At 42.9% G+C, this 19,189-nt stretch overlaps 1 protein-coding gene across 3 annotated transcripts; it reads right to left on the bottom strand.

The window, feature by feature from the left end:
- Positions 1-365: 365 nt before the first annotated feature.
- CGAS (cyclic GMP-AMP synthase) lies at positions 366-18,647 on the bottom strand. Of its 3 annotated transcripts, none has more exons than XM_031686928.2 (5): positions 17,939-18,647; positions 15,939-16,158; positions 11,901-12,146; positions 4,083-4,185; positions 366-1,911 (listed from the first exon to the last, which is right to left on the bottom strand). In XM_031686928.2, the coding sequence occupies exons 1-5, from the start codon at positions 18,530-18,532 to the stop codon at positions 1,560-1,562; spliced, it is 1,515 nt and encodes a 504-aa protein (XP_031542788.2). In that variant the 5' UTR covers positions 18,533-18,647; the 3' UTR covers positions 366-1,559. The 3 variants fall into 3 exon arrangements, with proteins under 3 accessions (XP_031542788.2, XP_072798729.1, XP_072798730.1); XM_072942628.1 differs by having other exon boundaries at positions 11,901-12,143; XM_072942629.1 differs by lacking the exon at positions 11,901-12,146.
- Between the last annotated feature and the right edge of the window lie 542 nt (positions 18,648-19,189).

Here is a 19,189-nt window from a genome sequence, read left to right as displayed (position 1 = left end):
TCAGAATATATAATATTCTAATATTATTTATTTTCATTACCTATTAAAAGCCTCATAGTATAAACAAACAAACAAAAAAACTGAAGTCAGACTTACCATATGATCCAGCAATCCCACTCCTGGGCATATATCCAGAGAAAACTATAATTTGAAAAGATCCATGTGCCCCAGTGTTCATAGCAGCACTATGTACAATAGCCAAGACATGGAAGTAGCCTAAATGTCCATCAATGGATGACTGGATAAAGAAGTTATGGTATATTTATACAATGCACCCATAAAAAGAATAAAATAATGCCATTTGCAGCAACATGGATTGACCTGGAGATTGTCACACTATATGAAGTCAGACAGAGAACGACAAATACCATATGATAGCATTTATATGTGGAATCTAAAAAATGACACAAATGAACTTATTTACAAAACAGAAACAGACAGATTCACATAGAAAACAAATTTCAGATTACCAGGGGGAAGAGGGGCTGTAGGGATAAATCCGGAGTTTAGGATAAACAGATACTAACTACTATATATAAAATTGATAAACAAGGTCCTATAGCTTCAAAAATAGAAATATAAACTAGATAAACAAATTTTTTCTGTACAGCACAGGGAACTATATTCAGTATCTTGTAATAGCCTATAATGAAAAATATGAAAAGGAATACATATATATATATATGTATGTATAACTGAATCACTATGCTGTCCACCAGAAATCAACACGTTGTAAACGGACTATACTTTAATTAAGAAAATTTACAAAAAGAAAGATATAGACAATCCACACAGTAGAAGTTGTTATATGAAAATGATAAAATAAAATGACAAGAAAACAATAAAATAACCGATAAGAAAATGTGCAAAATACATGAAAGGGAAAACGTTAACAGCAGGTGCCTCTAGGTGAACCCTGCCTGAGCGCAAAGAAGAGAGGGCGACGTTTCATGCCACACCCTTTTGAGTTTTGTACCATGGGTACGTATTACCTTTTCAGAAATACACATGGAAGGTAGTACTGAAAATGAAATAAGTTCTGTTTTGTATTTAGCCACGTGTAGTTAAGTGTCCTGTGCCTTCCTGTAAAAGGTTATGAATTTCCTGAGACTTGCAGAACCTGTTTTTTTTTTTTTTCATTTTCTTCTTAAGAAGGACAGGACATGGCTTCTAAATATATTTGTGCGCTGAACAAAACCAACAGTAAGGAGGCAGCGGTCCTTCCTAAGATGCTCTCGCCAGCTTCCATGCATTAGCGCCGCATGCGGAGTGTGCAGCAGGGGCCTGATGGAGTTAACCAGGGTGATGGGAATTCTGTCCTTCTCATTCCACTGGTAAAGCTTTCCTGGTTCAACACTCCTTCTGCGTCTTATTCCTTGACTAATCTCTTTCCTAGGATAATCTACCCTTTTATGTTAATTAGCATTTACCGAGACAAACTGAGAGCTGAATAAATAATGATTTACATTCATTTTAATCAGTCATTGCTGTGACACATTCCAAACACTTCAGTTACTGTAAAGGCACTCTGATTCTTGATTCTGTTAAAAAATATAATTTCAAAATGCACCAAAAACTGGAAATCCATTGTTTCTCTGATCTTCAATTTGCTTTGATAGAAATTCTTTACTTGCTTTGTCAATTTGGTCTGGAGTGAACAGATTGACTGTGGGAATGAAATAGTGCTGAAGCTGTTCTGTCCTGAGGCACTGAAGAAAGTATGTCACGCATTTATCAAAGCAGAGCTCCAGGTCCCTAGAGAGCCACTGACTGTCATACGGGTCCTGGGTACAGACGTGAAAGAAGGCGGTTTTCACGTGGTAAGAACAGAACTTCGTCAGCTCCTTTCGCTTTCCAAACTTCTTCTTCAGTTGTTCTAAAAGATATTTCATTAGCTTCAAACAGTCTTTCCTTTGAATAAAAAAGAGTTATCATTTATTTTTATTTATTTACAATCTGTTTCATTCTATAATGAGCTTTAGGCACCTCACAGGAAAAACATGTAACGATATAATAAAAAGTACAGATATTATAATACATACGATACAGAAAACAAGATATAATAAACAATAAAGATATATAAAAATAACATAATTATAAAGTCACTCTAAAACCTAATGATTTTTTCAAATGTATGCTTTAAAAGTTTCAAAAATAACTGCAATAAAAAAAAAGGTGTATCACCTATGAGCACCATGTGGCTAGATGGCTGTGTTTTGTTCTTTAATTTTGTTTTATTGAATTATAGTCAGTTTACAATGTTGTGTCAATTTCCAGTGTAGAGCACAATTTTTCAGTTATTCATGAACATATATTCATTGCCACATTCTTTTTCACCATGAGCTACCACAAGATCTTTCATATATTTCCCTGTGCTATACAGTATAATCTTGTTTATCTTTTCTATATATACCCGTCAGTATCTACAAATTTCAAACTCCCAGTCTGTCCCTTCCCGCCACCACCCTCCCCCACCCTGGCAACCACAAGTTTGTATTCTATGTCTATGAGTCTGTTTCTGTTTTGTATTTTTGCTCATTTATTTTTTTTAATTTATTTTTCTTTACATTCCACATATTAGCAATCTCATGTGGTATTTTTTTTTCTTTCTGGCTTACTTCACTTAGAATGACATTCTCCAGGGACATCCACATTGCTGCAAATAGACGGCTTCATTTCTATACTACTGTGATAATCTTTTCATTTTCTCCCACATTTAAGAATAAATGCTTAACACTTAAAAAAAAGAAGCTTAAAAAATAGAAATACAAAATAGATAAACAAGTTTCTTCTTTAGAGCACAGGGAACTATATTCAGTATCTTGTAGTAATCTATAATAAAGAATATGAAAAGGAGTATGTGTCTATGTATGACTGAAACATGATGCTGTACACCAGAAATTGACACAACACTCTAAACTGACTATTTTCAATAGTCTGACCACTTGACCACCTCAACTTAAAAAAAAAGTTTCAAAAATACATTTTTTTCCTTCTTTCTCCTCCATTCCTACCTTAAATATTTTATTCTATCAGGATTAATTCAATACATGAAACTGGGCAGACATTTATAGTAGTCATCCAGTTATGTAGTACCTGGAAAAATCATGTTTTAATTTTTATAAAATGGTTTTGCTTTACTAGGCTGCAACATTTACATTAATTATCCAGCTATTTGTAGTTGACAAAATTTAATGTTTATGTAGTTATTGAGCCTTATCAGCAATATATGTTTCTTAATATGCTTGCTTCAAAGGCCCTTAGATGAAGCCTCAAGAACCTCCTGGGGGGAGGGTATAGCTCAGTGGTACAGAGCATGCTTAGCATGTGGGAGGTCTTGGGTTCAATCCTCAGTGCCTCCATTTAAATAAATAAATAAATAAATGCCCAATTATCCCCCGCCCCGCAAAACAAAGAACCTCCTGGGCCTGCACACTGGACGTTCTTGTTTCGACCTTTTAATTTTTGTGGCCCTTACTCTGGACAACTTTAGAACCACAGATGATTCCTTTTCAAGAGCAGTTTCTTTTTGGCAGAAGGGTACAGCTCAAGCGGCAGAGTACACGCTCAGCAATCAAGAGGTCCCCAGTTCAACCCCCGCTACCTCCTCCAAGCGGCAATCAAGGAAGTACCAAGGAAAGTAATTACCCATCTCTTAGTGTGGTTTCAGATTTGGGTGGTCAGTCCCTGGCCTTGAATGCAGACAAACCGTCTCAAAGCGAGCACCCACATCCAGTAAGAGTGGTCCTCTGACCTCCTCCCGCTATGCGGCATCAATACTCATTACCCTGAGGCAACCAGAACACTAGGACAAATTCAGCTGTCACGGCTAGTCCTGCCTGGTGTTCACACCCTGACTCTGTCCTCCTCTGTACACCCATAGTCAGGCTCAGGACTATGCCCTCGCCATGCCTTCCACCAGCACTCTTCCTTTGGCCCCTGGGACCTGGCTTCCTTGCTCCACGCTCACGCTCTAATACAGGTCAACCCAGCCATGATCATCTTCAGGTCTGAGCTATGGGGTCAACAAAGAATTAAACGTTCCGTTGATGCTCTGTCCGGTAATAAAACAAGGAAGTTACCTGCAACATTTCACTCCATCAGTTTCACAGCATGTTTTAGCTTGCCCATGGTTTTTCAAAAGGTCCTTTTCAACGTGAGAGAAGGACAACCTCCACGTCTCTTCTTAATTTCCAAAAGAAAAACAGAAAAGCACTTTACCAAACACATCTGTATACAAACAACACAATATTTCAGTCATTTCCTTCATTTAAATGGCATTCTGAAAAATTGCCAGGCGGAGACAGGCCAAAAGAGGTGAACAGATAAATAATGTGATTACCTACTAAAACAAGTGATCTGAATAAGCAAACAATGGGCCAAGATAGGAAAAAGCAGGGGGGAGAAGCCATGTGCCATCAGCTGCAACACGGATGGACCTAGACGTTATCATATTAAGTGCAGTCAGTCAGACAGAGAAAGAAAAATGCCATGTGATATCACTCATATGTGGAATCTAAAAAAAAAGACACTATGAACTTATCTACAAAACAGAAACAGACTCACAAGACATGGTAAACAATCTTATGGTTACCAGGGAAAGAGGGTAGGAAGGGATAAATCAGGGAGTTTGAGATTTACAAATGTTAGCCACTATATACAAAAACAGATTTAAAAAAAAAGGTTTCTTCAATATAGCACAGGGAACTATCTTCAATATCTTATAATAACTTTTCACGGAAAAAATATGAAAACGAATATATGTATGTACATGCATAACTGGGACGTTGTGCTGTACGCCAGAAGTTGACACATTGTAATTGACTGTACTTCAATAAAGAAAGAAAATTTAACATTCATCATCATTTAAAATAAACTCTCAGTGATTTAAATGTGGGTGGAAACTTGATCTAATGAAAAGTAGAATATGAAAATGAATATATGTATGTATATGCATGACTGAGACATTGTGCTGTCCACCAGAAATTGACACACTGTAGTTGACTGTACTAAAAAAACAAAAAACACAGCAACACGATAATCTACAGTAAGACACTAAAGTTTCTCCTTTGAAATCAGGAAGGCAGGCTTCTGCTATGTATTCAACACACACTGGCTCTCTGAACACACACAGAAGGAAAATGGGGTTACAGCACAGGGAAGAGAAAAACAAAGCTATTACTATTAATCGATGATATAACTGTGTATGTAGAAAATACAAAAGAAGCTGGTGACAGGTGTGTTTGAGTTCAATATAATCCTCAGTCTACTTTTCTATCGGTTTAAAATTTTTCATAATAAAAAGTTACAATTGCCTATGAGTAAATCTAACAAAAGATACACAGAACTTCTGTGGAGAAACTCTAAAGCTTCACTGAGAAGGATTAGAGAAAATCTAAGTAAATGATGACATGCAGCTGTACGTGGATTAGAAACTCCTTATTGTAAATATAGCAGATCTCCCCAAATTCACCTGCAGATTCAACGCACTCTCAATCAAAACTCTGAAAAAAATGTTTTTGTGGAACTTGACGAGGTGATCCCAACATCTTTATGAAAACAGCAAAGGGTCAAGAATATCCAAAACGCTTGTGACGAGGGACAAAGTGGGAGACCAGATATCAAGACTTACAAAGCCACATCCCATATGACAACACAGTAGAGAGCAAGGACAGAGAAAGATCTTTATGGGACAGAATAAAGAGTGAAGTACAGTTACACCATGTACAGCAATCGACATACGGAAGTGGGGCCCCACACTAGGTGTGCTCACAGCCGCTGCATACACCCACTTACATCACGCACTCACACCACCCTGGAAAAGGCAGGCTGTACTAGAGGTGGTGAACAGTTCAGTGGTGGCCAGAGTTTGGGAGGAAGAGGGCTGAATAAGTGAAGCAAGGGAGACATCTTAGGGAAGTGAAACTTTTATGCAATCATAGATACACGATACACTGCATTTATCAAAACCAGCAGAACTTCATGGCACAAAGAGTGAACCTTTATGCTTTATGCCGAAAAGTGACATGACACTATAAACTGACTATACTATAGTAAGGAAACACACACACAGAAAAAGAGTGAACCTTAATGTACACAAACTTTTAAAAGATCATTTAGTTTTCAGTATCCACAAATCAATGTGACACAGCACATTAACAAACTGAAGAATGAAAACCATATGATCATCTCCATAGATGCAGAAAAAACTTTCGATAAAATTCAACATCCATTTATGATTTAAAAAAAACTCTCCAGAAAGTGGGCATAGACGCAACATATCTCAACGTAATAAAGGCCAGATATGACAAACCCACAGCTAACATCATACTCAATGGTGAAAAGCTTAAAGCATTTCCTCTAAGATCAGGAGCAAGACAAGAACGCCACTCTCACCACTTTGATTCAACATAGTTTTGGAAGCCCTACCCACAGCAATCAGAAGAAAAAGAAATGAAAGGAGCCCAAACTGGAAAAGAAGAAGTAAAACTGCCCCTGTTTGCAGATGACATGATACTCTACATATAAATCCCTAAAGAAGCAACCAGAAAACTACTAGAGCTCATCAATGAATTTCAGTAAAGCTGCAGGATGCAAAATTAACACACAGAAATCTGTGGCATTTCTATACACTAACAACTCAATCAGAAAGAGAAATTAAGGAAGCAATTCCATCTACCATCTGTCCATCAAAAAAAATAAAATACCTAGGAATAAGCCTACCTAAGGAGGCAAAGAACCTGTACCCTGAAAACTGTAAGACGCTGATGAAAGAAACTGAATACAACACCGTGTACTTGGATTGAAGGAATCAATATTGTTAAAATGGCCACACTAACCAAGGGAATCTACAGATTTAGTGCAATCCCTATAAATTATCAGTGGCATTTTTCACAGAACTGGGACAAAAAACTTTAAAACTTGTATGGAAACACAAAAGACCCTGAATAGTCAAAACAATATTGAGAAAGAAGAATGGAGCTAGAGGAGTCACACTCCCTGACTTCAGACTATACTACAAAGCTACAGTAACAAAAACAGTATGGTACTGGCACAGAAACAAGACACAAAGATCAATGGAACAGGACAGAAAGTCCAGAAATAAACCAATGCACTTACAGTCAATTAATCTACAATAAAGGAGACAAGAATATACAATGGAGAAAATACAGTCTCTTCAGTAAATGGTGCTGGGAAACCTGGACAGCTACCTGTAGAAGACTGAAATTAGAACATTCTCTAACACCCTATACAAAAATAAACTCAAAATGGATTAAAGACCTAAATGTAAGACCAAGCACTATATAACTCCTAGAGGAAAACATAGGCAGAACAAACACTCTGACTTAAATCACAGCAGTATTTTTTGGGGTCTGTCTCCTACAGTAATGGAAATAAAAACAAAAATAAACAAATGGGATCTAATTCAACTTAAAAGCTTTTGCACAGCAAAGGAAACCATAAACAAAAAGACAACCTATGGAATGGGACAAAATATTTGCAAACAAGAGACCGACAAGAGATTAATTTCTAAAATATATAAGCAGCTCACACAGTTCAATATCAAAAAGACCCAAAACAACTCAGTCAAAAATGAGAAGACCTAAATAGACATTTCTCTAAAGAAGACATACAGATGGCCAACAGACCCATGAAAAGATGCTCAGTATTGCTAATTTTCTGAGAAATGCAAATCAAAACCAAAATGAGGTATCACCTCACACCAGTCAGAATGGCCACCATTAAAAAGTCCACAGAGGATAAATGCTGGAGACGGTGTGGAGTAAAGGAAACCCTCCCACAATGTTGGTGGGAATGCAAATTACTGCAGCCATGATAGAGAAAAGTACAAAGGTTTCTTCAAAAGAACACTAAAAACAGAGTTAGTTATGATCCAGCAATCCCACTCCTGGGCATATATCCAGAGGGAACTCTAATTTGAAAAGATATATGCATCTCAGTGTTCACAGCAGCACTATTTACAACAGCCAAGACATGGAAGCAACCTAAATGTCCATCAAAGATGACTGGATAAAGAAGATGTGGTATATTTACACAATGGAATGCTGCACAGCTATAAAAAAGAATGAAATAATGCCATTTGCAGCAACATGGATTGACCTGGAGATTATCATACTATGTGAAGCAAGTCAGAGAAAGGGAAAAACCGTATGATATCACTTACATGTGGAATCTAAAAAAAAAGATAGCAATCAACTTATTTATAAAACAGAAAAGGATTCATAGACATGGAGACCAAACTTACGGTTACCAGGCGGGAAAGGGGGTGGAAAGGGATAAACTGGGAGTTTGAGATTTGCAAAAACTAACTACTATATATAAAATAAACAAGTTTCTTCTGTATAGCACAAGGAACTATATCCAGTATTTTGTAACTTATAATGAAAAAGAGTATGAAAAATATGCATATATACATATATATGTATAACTGAATCACTATGGTATACACCAGAAACTAATACAACATTGTAAATCAAATTATACTTAAAAAAAGAAAAAAAATCATTTAGAAAGTCAAGTGTCTTGGGAAGTAAGTCACACCGTGAAAAGGGGCTCTAACTGTATTACTAACGTGTGACACAACCTCCCTGAAGACGGTGGGGGCAAAAAGGTGCCGACACGAGTTCCTTTAGAAATGGGGTCTGTAAGCTGAAGGCAAAAGGAATGGAGCATGCACCCTGCACACATGGGGCCTGTGTGTACAATCCCGAGATGTCCGTGCACTTGGCCTGGACCTGAACGGGGGACAGGGGCGTGGGTGGGTGGACGGCAGAGGTAGGAGCAAGTTTCTCATTGCTGGAATGAGAGGTTGCAGATGGTGAGGACAGAAGGTATGAATGACGTGTGTGATCACAGGCTGTGGGAGAGATGTCAGTACAAGTCACGTTTCTCTGACTACAGATACAGGTCCTGACGTACAGAACTATCTACAGGTTCGTGCACATGCTGGGGTTAGTATACATACACAGGCTTCCTTGCTCCTCCCAGATGACCCCCTAGTGGCAGAGCACACAGAGCTCCCCGAGCTTAGTTCCTAGTACACTCTCCAGTAAAAGGATCCAGGGCTCCTGGCAGACATGGCTGGTTCTAGGACGGAAGCAGGAACTAGACCAGATGAGCCAGGAGCATCCTGCAGAGCCAGAAAGTGAGTTAGTGTTGAAAACAAGAAAGAAAAACACTCCACAATTACGGGAGGTATGTCCAAAGGACGCAGAAACCACCTGAAAGATCCCAGAGGCCAAAGTCAGAATAATTTAAGCAAGAAAATGAAAGCTCTACTGGATTATAGCCCAAAATATGAGACGAGTATCTGCGAGTCCACACTGATACGGTTTAAGTAAATAAACAAAAGGGGGGAAAGATCAACCTCCCCCACAGGAGGATTCCACATAATCTGTGTAAACACTCTGCTCTCCTTAGGTGCGAGCTGTGGATAGCAACTTCCTTCCAAACAGCACAGGATGAAAAGGGAGAGAAGAGTAGCTGAACAGCAGAGAACCCCGACAAACACACCCTCAGCCAGGGTCAAGGGCACCAGCGGCAGTGCTAACTCAGGGTCACTGCACATAATGGGATGCGATGTCATGGGATGGGATGGGATATGATGAGATGTGGGACGGGATGGGATGGGATGGGATGAGATGAGATGGGATGTGTGATGGGATGGGATGGGATAAGAGGGCACTTCACCTCTGCGCCTTCCTCCCCACACCCAAATCTCCAGCCTAATCACAAAAAACCACCAGATACATGCCCAGTGAGGCAAATTCTACAAAACAGCTGACTGGTACTCCTCTACACTGTCAAGGTCATCAAAAACAAGGAAAGACTGAGAAACTGTCATGGTCCAGAGGAGACTAAGGGGACCAGATGACCAAATGCAATGTGGTGTCCTGGGTGGGCTCTTGGAACAGAAAAGAGACATCAGGTAAAAACTAAGGAAATCTGAATAAACTGTGGACTGTGCAGTTAATAAGACTGCATCAGTACTGGTTCGCTAATTGGGACAAGCGTGTCACATTAACGTAAGATGCTAAGAACAGAGAAATACCCCACACCTATTTCCTATGTAGGGACTCTCTAGACTATTAATTTTTCTGTAAATCTAAAGCTTTTCTAAAAGTAAAAGTTTATTTTAAACAACTGCATGGAGTTATCACTTCTCACTTTTGGGATTACTGGCAAAATTTCCAAAGTTTAACAAGTTCTGTTGATAAAGCTGAGTGTAAAATCGGTACTCCCATACATCGCTGTGGGAATGCAAGCTGCTGAGTCCCATACGGAGGGGATTTCAGCAATATCTGGCAGCGTTAGACGTGGATTCACTACTCCTTGACCAGCTGTAAAAATAGCTATGGAAAGGAGTGGTTGCTGTCTATAGAGAGCCATGCGGTGGTATCTGAGATAACTTAGTAAGTGAAAACAGAAAGGTGTATGTACCTTTTTATCTTAAAAAGGGGGGGTTGCATATATGTGTGTGTGTGTGTGTTTCCTTGTATTTTTAAAAAATGAAAAGTAAAGCGAAAACAATGAAAGGGTTTCCGAGCAGGGGAGGAGAGAAGGGTGTGGAGGGAAGATCAAGGGACGTTATGTTTCTCTAAGACTACTTTCTTCTGCAGCTTTGACTTTGGAACCATGGGAATGCTTTATACAGTTATGAAACAAAACTGAAAACTAGTCCAAGAGCACACAGCTCGTGAGGGGAGAGGCCTCAGGACTCGGATGCAGGGCAGTCTGGCTCCAAGGCCAGTACTGCCTTTTCTCTATTACAAATAAAACCAACCTTCAAATGCAGGCTGGGCTGGCAGATGTTTCAGAGCTGAGTATTTGGTGCTACTGGTACAGGCACGCCCTTTCCAATTTTACCTCCCATCAAATGCCAACAGCACAGCGGCCCTCTCCCTGCCCACGCATCTAACAGTAACAACTTTCATATGGATGTCTTCTTCCTTAAATGTTTGTCTTTAATTCCATACACGTTTCTTACAGATTATACCGTCAGTTAGCTTAAGTGCAACAGCAAAAGGAAGAGAAAGCAGAGCAAGACGCATACGCCCAAGACAGACCGAGGGCAGGAGAATTTCCCCAGGTGAGCAGCCCTGCACACGCCCACGACTGCATGTGTGAGGACGTCCCAGCTGTACCTGGTGTTACCGTTCCCTCCACGGAGAATGCCAGAGAAACTTCAAGGCAAAAATACATGCTGGCTTTTCCTACAAAAAGTGTAAAGGGTTTGCTTTTTTTTCAATTGTGCAATACGGGCAAAATTATTTCAGCCAATAAATTTTCGAAGCATTTCACACGTTCCGATTCCTTCCACTGCCCGTCACCTTAGTTCCTCCAATGTCTGAGTCATAATCTTCAAGATATCCCTTCCAAAAAGAACTTCTGCTCAATCAACAGCTGTCACGTCAGTCAGTCGGGCTTCTGTGATCTCCAGCAGAACGTGGACGCACTTCAAAAACTCCTCACCTGTCATCTCTGGGACGCAGTTTCCTCAGCAGTTTACTTTAGGACTATATTCAGGGTCAGAGGAGATGGAGCTGCCTGGTCTGAGTTTTAGACACTCTCTAAACATGCATTAGGTTCAAATCATATTTACCCCTGAGCATCACTCCCTGGAAGACCACTGACCGTTGGGATACGCAATATCTTTTTTCAAGTCCAGACACTGTGTTCAAGATAAAAGCCTAAAAAAAAAGTTGTCTTTGTTCCATATCAACATTAAAATCAGAGTACTCAATCGACATAGCTGACAGTTTCTTGTATCTAATGCTTTTAAATTACCAATTCTATAATTCCAGGAGCAACCTTTATGTTTATCAATACCCCCATCACTTGAATCTATGTCTTAACATTAACCACCACATTCCAGATACCTTGAAACCCACTTCCTTCCCTGGCATGCTTGGGGACCAGGTAAAAAGGCCTTCGTCTCATATCGTTCCTGACTTTTACTCCAAGCCACCTATTGATGGGCAGGCCGTTGAGGGTGCTGGCGGGCCAGCTGCCTTTGGACTCCAGAGCCAGGGTTATATCCACAGATATTTCCATAGGTTTTCTCATCAGAAGTGTCACAGCTGGGCTCCCTTTTTTCTTCCTCTCCACAATGACATCTGTGTCTGCTTCAACACAGAAAAGGGAAGAAAGGACTGATCAACCCAATTTTCTCTGAAAATAGAGGGAACATAAATATACTTGGAGATACACATAGTGCTAAGTGTAAGGTGAAAATTAGTTCTACGGGTGGTGGGGGCTATAGCTCAGTGGCAGAGAGCACACTTGATGTGCCAAGGTTCTGGGTTCAATCCCCAGTGCCTCCATTAAAAATAAATAGGTTTTTTAAAAAAACCAAATTACCTCCTCCACAACAACAAGATAAAATTTAAAAAAAAGAAAGATTCTGTCTGGTATCTAAAATGAGGAGTCTCAGACGCTGGAGAATGGGAGGGCTGTGATTAAATTTTCACTTAAATGTATGGACAGCAGTTTGGATGAGCAGCAGGGAAGGCCAGAGCGACCCCAACCCAGAGGCAGTGAGCATCGAGACACGGCGAACAGCCCACGGGCACTGCAGCCTTGTCTGCAACAGCCAAGACACAGAGACAACCTCGTGCCCACGGAGGATGAACAGGCAAAGAGGCCGTGGCATTCACAGATGAGGGATATTGTTCTGCTTTCACAAGGAACAAAACCTGCCACTTGTGATGTGGATGGACTTGGAGGATGTGATGTCAAGTGAAATAAGCCAGACACAGAAAGGCAAATGCTGTCACTTATACATCGAATCTAAAAAAGTTGAATCCATAGGAGCAAGTGTAGAGGGTGGTTACGGGGGCAGAGAGGTGGGGGAAGCAGGGAGAGGGTCATCAGAGAGACCAGAGTTACAGTTAAGCGGGCCGAGGAGGTCTAGAGATCTAAGGTACAGCATGACGACTGCTGTTGATGCTACTGTACTGAATTCGGGAAATGTGCCAAGAGGATGGGTTTCAGGTGCCCTCACCACACACACCAAAAGGTAACTATGTGAGGAGGTGTGTCAATCAGCTTGACCATGGTAATCACTTCATTGTGTTTATGTATATCAAGTCATCACGCTGTATACCCCAGATATGTAGTTTCTATTTCTTTTAAAAAGGCACACATGGTGGGGGAGGGTATAGCTCAGTGGTAGAGTGCATGCTTAGCATGCATGAGGTCCTAGGTTCAAGCCCCAGTACCTCCATTAAAAGAAAAAAATTAATGAATAAATAAATCTAATTATCTCTCCCTCCCAAAAAACCCCAAAACAGTAACTTATAATGAAAAAGAATATGAAAAGGAATATACGCATGTGTCGGTATGACTGCAACCATTATGCTGTACACCAGAAATTGACACAGCATTGTAACTGACTACACTTCAATTTAAAAAAACACAAAAGAGGCACAGGTAGAGAAGTGAAAGCAATCAGAGGGTCAAGGTAACAGCTGGGAGATGGGCTGAATCTGGGAGATAAGAAGGCATGAGTCCTGACCTGAGAAGTGGTCGATGCCGATTCTGTTCTGCAATTCAGAGTGAGCAGGACAAAGAAAGGCGGGCCGAGATGAATTCATTTCAGACGCCCTGATCTCTCAGTGGCTGCGGGACACCTAGGTAGACTTAAACCGCTGGGCAGGTCAGAAACTCTGGGAAGGCCTCTAGGGAAGAGACCCTGGCTTTGGGTTTTGGGGTGTACAAGCTGGAGTCAAAGCCCCTTCTGGACAAGACTTCGGGACGGGGCCACAGTGGCAGGACCAGAGCGCCAAGGAGAAAATCCGAGCGTGCCCTCATGTCTTATAGCAGAGTTGGGAGGGTATAGCTCAGACGCAGAGTGCATGCTTAGCATGCGTGAGGTCCTGGGTTCAAGCCCCAGTGCCTCCACTAGAAAAAAAATCTTATTACTGAATCTATAAACTCACCCACCTTTCATCCACTATCTTCTCCTCTCATCCTGCTACCACCAGGGAAGTGCCTGTCCCCCTTCCGAAGGCCACCCCCGCCCATGGTCTCCAGGTCCCTTCCCTCTGCCTTGTCAAGCACCCACCCCTCCATGTGCTCCCTCCCCATGTCAGCAGCCTCCCTTCCCCGCTGGGTCATTCCAGGATCTCTCATTCTCAGATTCCCCTCCCACAACCCTGCATTTGCAACCTCCCCACACTCACCCATCTTCCTACTTCCTCACAGCCAGCACTTTCCAAACAGTTGCCCACACATGCTGTCTCCACCGCATCCCTGCACCCTCCTCCCCTTCTCATGCTCATGACCCACTGAAACTGCTAAGTCACAGCTACTCACCCCACTCCCCACAAAACAAACCAAGGACCAAAGCATTCTGGATGTCAGCACCCCTGCAGACACTGACCACTCCTGGCAAGACTAGCGGTCTCCTTCCCTCCTCCCCAACCTCTAATGGGGTCCACTCTACTTAACACTGCCATCTCCCCCACCAGTACCATGTCTGGCACCCCTGATCCCCCTGACTTTGCTATACTCTTTCACCCCAGGACTTTCTACTTTCTACTCTACAAGATAATTATGTTTTCCACTTGTTACTCATCACACGTCTGCCCTTACGTGATTATCAACTTCGGAAAGGTGAAGGACTTCATCTATTTGTTCATTAACAGATCCCAAATACCGAGCGCACGTGGCACATCAGATGACTGATGACTATTGATGAAATTAATGAAAAAGGAATCTATACTCTCTACCTACGTGGTCTCATCCACTGTCAATGCCATGTGTTATGTTTACGGGCAGCCCACCCGCATCTCTGAACTCCAAACCCACATCCGACTATGTACTTGATACATTCACACATCACAAGAATGTCTAACTCAGCATATCCAGAGCCGGCCTCTTAATTCATGTCTCAAAATATGGTCATCAGCCCTTCCTATTGGAGAAAAGGGCACAGTCAATGCACACGGGTCTCAATCTAGGAAACTGGGAGCCTTCTTTGACTCCACCCTCACACCCCTGGCACACAGATGGATATGTCCCCCAGGCCCTTACCGGACCCCCACCGAAGCCGCCACCATCCTTCACCTGAACTGTTGTCATACTTGCCTTTCCAATATCCACAGAAGTCAGAGTAACTTTTTAAAATACGAAGCCACCCATCATTCTCTCATTCAAACCTGGCTTCTCAAAACAAAAGCTGAACTCCCTTCCAGGATGTACAAGTCCTTGCATAGTTTGGCCCTGGTCACCTCTTCATCTCATGTCCCTCTCCCTCCTTGTCCACAGGACCTCTTTTTGCTCCTTGAGCCTGTCCAGCTCTTTTCTGCCTGGGACCTGAGTCTGCCCCCCAATCCGACCCCACCCCACCTCACCCGCTCCCACCCCTCCCAGTCCATGCCCTCACAGCAGGAATTGGGATGTGTGTTTACAAGCTTCAGGCTTCCAGAGGGGATGCCACCGATTTTATCAACCACTTACACCCCGCAGGGTAGGCAGGTCAGTGAATATTCGGTGTAGACCAATATAGAGCCAATCAACACTTAGGAAGAATACCAAGGGACTGTGGCTCACTAACACCAAGAACAAGGACTTGTTTCTAGCGGGCGGAAGTCAACAATCTGCTGCAGGGAGATCAAGAAAGAGCAAGGAAGGAGTGTGCACTGGCAATCAGTAGGTATGATCATAACTTTTAAGAGTCACAGTTCAGGGGGGAGGGTGTAGCTCAGCGTCAGAGTGCAGCTCAGGGGTAGACAGCCTGTCTAGCATACACAATGTCCTGGGCTCAGTCCCCGGTACCTCCATCAAGAAGGAAGGAAGGAAGGAAGGGAAGAAGGAAGGAAGGGAAGAAGGAAAAGCTAATTACCCCCCCCAAAATTTAAAAATAGAAAAACATCACTCATTTAAAAAGAAGAATCAAAATTCAGAAATCTTACCTTCAATATTTTTAATTTCTTCCTTAATGATTGCCCTAAACTTGGACAGCATCTTAGAAGCTGATAGTATTTCCCCTTCTAAAAACTGATTCAGAGGATTTCCTTTGGGATTTCTTTTGAACTTCACAAAGTAGTGAGTACCACTGTTGGCATATTCTTGTAGCTCAATTCTGGGGACCTCCAGTTTGAACATAACATCAAATTCATTAGGAGCAGAAACCTAAGAAAGTGAAAACAGCACTGAAATGTTTGCTTGTGAATATTTTCCAAGCAGCTACAATTTTTTTCTTGAAATTTCTACTTAGATCCTGTTTCCCAATATTTACACTCTCTGGGAATGGGATTAGTGGAGCTGGGAGAATATTATTGGTTTTATTTTATAGGTTTTATACTCATTTTCTTAAGCCACAAGTATGTATTTATAATTTAAAGCAACTTAAAATAATATCATGTACCAGTTTTTTTTTGAGTTTACAGTTTAATAAAATTAAAGATCTTTAAGGTGCTACCTTTTACATCACAAGCTGCACACTGAGCCACCCTCCTGTCACAGTGGCCTTAAAAATGTGTGTAGTCACCTCCTGGCTACTTGAGTGAGGGCCTTCTTGTTAGAGTCACCAGTTAGCCAAGTGAGTGTGAGCTCAAAGTCACATACTACATTAGTGTTTCTGAACCAGAGCATTTTACAAGCTTCAAAGAAATCTACAACATCACAATAATAATCAAAGCAATTATAATAAATGATTATTTTTCCTTTATTAAAAGTGCACGTCTTAAATGAGCTAGGGGTACTTTTCAGGCACAGCTATTAGACTGTAGTGTTCAACACAGTGCCTGGTAGCCCCATGTCTACTTGACCATGTGACTGTGGCCAGTCCAAATTGAGACCTATTGTGCTATGTACTTAACAGTGCCCTGCCCCCCAAATTCACATATTGAAACCCTAACTCCCAATGCGACTGAAGTTAGAGACAGGGCTTTTAGGAGGTAATGAAGGTTAAATGAGATCCGGAGGGTGGGGTCCTATCGGATAGGACTGGTGGACTTACAAGAAGAGATACCAAAGTTCTCTCTGCGCACATGTATGGAGAACACAGTGAGGACACGGGGAGAAGTGGTTGTCTGCAAACCAGGACCAGAGTCCTCACTACAACCTAACCATTCTGGCACCCTGATCATGGCCTTTTGGCCTTATGGCCAGAAAAATCAATTTATGTTCTTTAAGCCGCTCAGTCTGTGCTATTTCGTTGTGGCAGCGCAAGCTGACTGGGATACGCTGAGAAGGTGAAACAAACACTTGAAGTCAGTGGGAAGGAAGTCCTCAGACAGAGGTCTCTGAAAATCCACTCTCCCATAAAAGCAATAACAACACGGGTAGAAATAGTCAAATTCAACTTTTTCAGATCTCTATCTCTGTAAATTAAGCAAAGGCTTGAAACAGTGCAAGGATTTATTTAAGAAAAGTGGCTGAGAGGGGGTGGTATAGCTCAGGCGTTGATGCATGCCTAGCATGCACGAGATCTGGGTTCAATCCCCAGGACCTTCATTAAAAATAAATATATAAAAATCTAATTACTTCCCCCCAAAATAAAGAAATAAATTTAACAAGAAAGAAAGAAAAGTGGCTGAATCCCGGCGAGAACAGTGAGCTTTGCGGGCATTCTAAATTGCCCCATTCCCATCCCAGCATCGTTCCCCCTCCACCCAGGCAGCCACTGTGCTGACCTCTAACACCACACGTGAGATCTGCCTGTTTGGGAACATCACACAGACTGAATCATACAGGATATCCTCTTCACATCTCACTTCATCTAACAGTGTCTGTGAGGTTCATCCACATCGTCTTGTCTATGGGTAGTTTGTTCTTTTTCATTCTACACAGTTCTAATTAAACCGCGTTTTAACTAGAGCTGCATCACCAGCCCCAGAAGCGCAAGCGCTCGCGTTACTCCGAAAGGGGGGTACGGGGGGTGCGGGGGGCGCGTGCCCAGGCGGCTCACCTTCACGCGCTCGTAGTAGCTCCCGGTGCGCAGCAGCCCCACGCCCCTGAACTCGGACTCGCATCCCTGCTGCAGTTTCCGCAGCAGGTGGTCCACCACCCGGTTCACCACCTCCACCGCCGCCGAGATCTCCCGGCGGCTCAGCCTCAGCTGCTCCAGCACGGCCCGGAGCTTCCAGGCGCCGGGCGCCGTCTCCCTCAGCCCAGGACCGGGGTTCGGGACCAGCGGGCCGGGGCTCTCGGTGGGACCGGGGACCTCGACGGGCGCGGGCTGCGGTCTGCGCTCCCGGGTGGCGCGCACACTCCCCTGGCGGCGAGATCCGGAGCTGGGAAGGGGCGGCCCCGGGGCTGCGGGGGGTTCTCCCTCTCTGGTCGGAGCCGCAGCGCCCTCCGCCCGGTCCTCGGCGCGGGAAGGTGGCGCGCGTCCCCGTGGCTTCTCCCCGGGGCGGCCGCTCCTCCGCGCGCGGGCCCGGGTGGCCTCGGGGGGCCCGCTGGGCTCAGTCGGGACGCCCTGCGCGCTCCGCGCCGAGACCATAGGGACGACGGCTCCCGCCACCGAAGCTGTCCTTGTCGCCTTCTCGCGCGGCGGGGCCATGGCTGGCGCTCACTGCCCCCGGAGGGAGACCCGGCTTCGGGAAACGGCCGCGGGAAGATGCAGCCACAGTAGTGCTGAGAAATGAAACCTAAGAATCCGGCGGGAACCAAGCGAATGCGACCGGGAACCCGCCCGGAAGGGCCTGGGCGGGGCCGTGTGGGACCACGCCCCCTAAGTGGAGGGGCGGGGCCCCAGGGCCCCGGGAGCCGCCGATTTCCCCTCCATCCAGGTGAACCCAGCAGCTGGCGTGGGAACCTCTCAAAACCAACCCGGGCAAGCAGATGATAACCCATGCGTTTGCTGAGCGTCGCCTACAAAAATCTTGAAAACTACAGACCTTCTCGTACATTGAAACTGACAGAGAAATTTTCTGAATGTAATTTAAAGGATTTTTTTTAACTAATGGAAAATGTCAAATGCTCAGTTTTTACCAGATGGAATGAGGTGTGGGTTGATTGTAATTGGAATAAACATTTCGTTTTATTTGACTTTTTAAAAGCACACACAATCTCAAAGAAACTGTACAACTCTCATCGGTGAGTTTTATCCATTGGTTCTCAAAAGCCCATCAAAAAATGATACACACATTTGAAATAATCCATCCTGCTTCGGCTGTTGTGATTCCAACACAATAGAGGTTTTCAAGTATCTGTATCT

The sequence above is a fragment of the Vicugna pacos genome, chromosome 18, assembly GCF_048564905.1.
Source record: "Vicugna pacos chromosome 18, VicPac4, whole genome shotgun sequence".
In the NCBI taxonomy this organism is placed as follows: domain Eukaryota; kingdom Metazoa; phylum Chordata; class Mammalia; order Artiodactyla; family Camelidae; genus Vicugna; species Vicugna pacos.
This window is presented reverse-complemented; position numbering and strand designations above follow the sequence as displayed.